The sequence below is a fragment of the Crotalus tigris genome, unplaced genomic scaffold, assembly GCF_016545835.1.
Source record: "Crotalus tigris isolate CLP2741 ecotype Arizona unplaced genomic scaffold, ASM1654583v1 scf7180000024422.1470167, whole genome shotgun sequence".
Lineage (NCBI taxonomy): Eukaryota > Metazoa > Chordata > Lepidosauria > Squamata > Viperidae > Crotalus > Crotalus tigris.
Window position 1 is genome coordinate 821,612 of NW_024100588.1, and position 4,686 is coordinate 826,297.

Genomic DNA, 4,686 nt, shown 5'->3' on the forward strand with positions numbered 1-4,686 from the left:
CTAGGAAATTGTCTGACTGATATCAATAGTTATCTTTGGCAATTTTTTGAAATAAGGTATTTCTCTCTGCATCACAGTTACTGGGGAAATTTTGACTATAGTTGAATCCATAATTGTGTTAGATGTTTCTCCCTGGAGAAAAGAATTAACTGCAATTTTTTAAAAAATACCCAAAATTAACTGATGGCCAATATTTGAGATGGTTTTAAACAAATCGATTGATGGAGTGTCCAAATCAAACAGCACCAAATACATTTATCCTCTCTGGGTTTCCATATCCAGAAGAACTAAAGCTCCCCTTGCTTCTCTTCTTCTCAATTATGTTCATCTTGACTCTTTTTGAAAATTCCTTGATCATCGGGGTGGTGATCTCTGATCTTCAACTGCACAAGCCCATGTACTGGTTCCTGTGCCATCTCTCCTTCCTGGACATGGCCTTCTCAGCTGTGGTGGTTCCCAAAGTTATAGCAGGATTCACACATGGTGGAAAAGACATCACTTTTGAAGGATGTGTGTCTCAGCTCTTCTTCTTTCATTTCATTGGATGTGCAGAATGTTTTCTTTACACTGTGATGGCTTATGACCGCTTCTTGGCTATTTGTAAGCCACTCCATTATACCAACATTATGAGCTGGAAAGTCTGCTTCTTCCTCTCCTTGGGTACCATAATTGGAGGCAGCCTCAATTCTGCACTTTTGACATCTCTCACCTTTCATTTGCCTTATGGAGAGGACAATTATGTTGACTATGTCTTTTGTGACATTCCTGCAATGCTGAAGCTCCCTTGTGTTGACATACAATTTAATGAGTTGATGAGTGTCATTGATGTGAGCTTTATAACAATGACCTGCTTTGTCCTCATCCTAGCATCTTATGCTTATATCATCACAGCTATTTTGAAGATCAGTAGCAGTGAAGGACAGCAAAGAGCCTTCTCCACGTGCACTGCTCATCTTACTGTGGTGTTCATATATTACCTGCCTTTATTTTATCATTATATGAGGTTAGGATCTCAGGACTCCATGGATAGTGTGGTAAGTGTGTTCTATACCACCATCACCCCTTTGTTGAATCCAGTAATATACACATTTAGAAACAAGGATATTAAAACTGCTCTGCTGAAACTCTGGGGTGGGAATCCAGTGTAGGTAGCCAGAAGTACACCAAAGACAATTAACAATTTTAAAAAGTACTATTGGGAATGTCTATGGAGATTCTCAGTCATCCAGGTCATTGTTGCCCCAAAGATGCTTTTTCATGAGGCAACAAGGAAGTCTAGTTACCTCATGAAAAAAACATCTTTGGGGCTACCATGGAGAATAACCAAATTTATGTCATCATTTGTCAATGGAATTCCAAGTTATTAGAAATGTGGAGATCAACAGCTACTTTCACATGACCGAGTCTGTTTTCTATAATCACTTCATTCTTAACTCAGGTTTGAATAGTGATGACTTGTTTAGAGGTATAAAGAAGCAGAATTGCAAATGGACCTAATGGTCTTCCTCATTGCATGAGTTTTCAAGAGAAAGATTGAATAGATGCTCAGGAAAATACCTGAGGTATAAGCAATGCTGTCCTAAGGTCTCTAAAGCACCCATTCCCATCTGATGCTGCCTAGCATTTTCTTAGAGAAGACCTGATCCATCTAGAGGTTAATTGAAGAAGTTCACAATGTCCTTCTTCACACAGCTTCAATTAGCCCTGCTCTGTTTGACATGGAAGTCCAGCATATCAACTTTTCCACCATGTCTCTTTAGAATATGTCATATTTCATGGCTGGTATTCCACTGCCTCTTACAAGACTAGTTTCTGAACACATCTCAACATTTAACAAAATTCAGAGGGGAAAATAAAAATTATTTAGCAACTGATTTTTTTTTGTAGAAGAGTCATTGAAGAAGTTATACATGACTGGATGTTTTTAAAATGCATCTATTGAACCATGATGGTGCAGTGGTTAGAATGCAGTACTGCAGGCTACTTCTGCTGACTGACAGCTGCCAGCAGTTTGGCAGTTTGAATCTCATCGGCTCAAGGTTGACTCAGCCTTCCATCGTTCTGAGATTGGCAAAATGAGAACCCAGATTGTTGAGGACCATAGGCTGACTCTATAAACTGCTTAGAGAGGGCTGTAAAGCACCGTGAAGCGGTATATAACTCTAAATGCTATTGCTATTAACTCTGTAATACCTTTATTTGTGCTTCTCCCATGCTTTAGAAATATCTCTGCTATTATAATGTAAATAAATATTATTTTTGTGACTTTATTCACTAAACTTGATAAATAGAAATTCTATAGTTAGATTTATAGTTAGATAGATCTATAGTTAGACGTTACGAATAATTGTAACGACCTGCCTCAACTAGGTCTCCCAAGAAAGCAGAACTCTTGAAATGGGCATTATCTCAAAAAGAACTTTTTATTGAGAATTAGCGATAGCAAGGAAGCAAAGAGAGGTCTGAGGAAATAGCCCACTCAAGCAATATATCAAAAGCAGTATTCATTACTTTTTCCCGCAGGGTCCCACTGTTCGTTTGACTCTCAGCCAATCCACAGGTGGCATATTGTTTTGGTAACTGGCTCTTTTGGTGTGCTCTTCAAGGTCTCTCTTGGTTTCACTTCTGACCCTTTTCGGGGTCCCCCAGCGGGAGAAAACCAGACAGCGGAGGGAGCAATCATCCCGCACATCCGCCAGTGCCGGGAGCACAAACCGGAAGCCAGGATGCAGTTTTCTTAAGGACTACACATTGAACATGATTGGTCAGCCAATTACTAATCCATCTCATGGTGATGCTGTCTAACCCACATTTTTTTTTATCTTATCAAGTAGCAGGTTGTGGTCTACTTTATCAAATGCCTTACTGAATTCCAAGTAAATTATATCCATTTGGCTGATCCACTTCTCTCCAATTCAGCTCTGACTTCTCAGCTGCATCACTAATTTATTTCATGCCATCTATTGGATCCTCTTAATCTCATGTTCCTGCCCAAGCTTTGACCTTGAAATTGGACCCTCTCACTATGAGGGTTAGTTTAAATGAAGAGTGATCTGTTTTTCAAGGATTGAGAAAACTTGACTTTCAATGTAGCTATAAGCTCCCTGATTTATTTTTTTTAAAAAAACTGTCAAATACTTTTTTCCAGAGAAGGTAATATGGGTGTCCTTTTTTAATGCCTAATTTTCTCTATTGAATTTGGAATATTTAGGAAACAAGAATGTCTTTGTATCTTTTAATATTTATTGAATTTTTAGCCCCACCCCAAAACTCTTCCTCTGGACTCTACTCTTCCAACAGATGACTCTATACTAAATTAAACCAACAATATAACATTCAGCAATATTTTTGTAGCGGAGAAAAATGGTAGAGAATTAACAAAACATTTTTATTTTTGTTCATGGAAAATTGAGGCAGTATGTGAAATGTATGCACCTTCCAAGGTTAGAGGGGTACTTACAACATTCCTCACTCTTGTTGGCCACGTTGGTTGGGACTCCAATTTCAAGAACATAATATCTGGTTGGTTACCAATTCCCCACACCTCTATTTATAATATTGACTACTCAGAAAGAAAGTAATATGTTCTCCAGGATACTGGTCCTCAGTTTTTCATCTTCAAGGTTGCCATTTACTTTCATCCACAATAGTGATCAGTTGACATACTGTGACCTCTTTGAATGTATCTAAGCTCTTTGAGATAGTGGCCATCTAGAATAAAGAATTATTTGTGGTCCATTAAAAAAGAGAAGTTTTTTATTTCATAGCATGGTTGGAATTCAAAATTACTTTCTTTTTTTAAATGGGTACATCCAACATCTGTGGCATGCCAAATTATGAAAGTAGGTCAAGAACATAGTGAAGTTAAAGAAAGAGATCAATGACTTATTTGAGTTAAAACAAGAGATCAGGAATATGTTTGGTTGAGATACCATATTCCTTAATTCTCCTTGTTCCCATCAGTTCTATTTCTTCACATTCCCTTTAATAGCTGTACTCACAAATTCATGCACAGACTGTTTTTGACACATTAGAGGATATACTTGCCTACTCTAATTGAGTTTATTTATCAAATCAAATCAAATCAACCTTTATGGTCGGAGTACAACATGTGTACAATGAGATTGGCTAAGCCTCCCTTCATGCCCCCCCCCCCCGACACAACTCACAACAAACACACAATCTTTTTATTTAATGGATTTATAGGGCCACTCATCTGCAAACTGGCATTCTTGGATTGCAAGTGATTTATAGCTGAGCTGGGAGTTTGTTTTCTCTGGGACAATGTATATGTATACGTATACATATATGTATACGTACATGTATAAGTTGAAGGGTTCTTGAGCTTGAGGTCCCAAAATCTTCTTCAGTGTGAAGGTCACCCAAAGGCATCCTAAGTAAGTGGAGTAATTCTGGACAAGTTTGAATTCAGAAGGTTGTTGCTGATTAATTTACAGGTCCACCTAGCAGCAAATCTAGCATTGACCCAGATGCAACTCTTCAAATATGATGGTATTTCTTTCCAGATAAAACACTCTCCAAAAGAAAATTGGACTAAAAGGAGAATATCTTCAACTGTTATTAGCAGTAATTGTTCTCAAGGCTTTAGTTTGTTTTGGATCACAAAGATCACAAATTGGAACATTATTACTCCACAAAGCATCAACACAATGCAATGGGGCATTA

General features: G+C 37.9%; 1 protein-coding gene across 1 annotated transcript; it reads left to right on the forward strand.

The window, feature by feature from the left end:
- The first annotated feature begins 221 nt into the window (after window positions 1-221).
- LOC120302085 (olfactory receptor 10G6-like) lies at window positions 222-1,148 on the forward strand. The gene has a single exon (XM_039330012.1). It carries the CDS (start codon window positions 222-224, stop codon window positions 1,146-1,148), a length of 927 nt encoding a protein of 308 aa, XP_039185946.1.
- Window positions 1,149-4,686: the final 3,538 nt, after the last annotated feature.

Excerpts from the sequence above, each read along its gene's own strand:
- LOC120302085 (XM_039330012.1), top strand. The coding sequence starts at position 222 with ATGGAGTGTCCAAATCAAACAGCACCAAATACATTTATCCTCTCTGGG.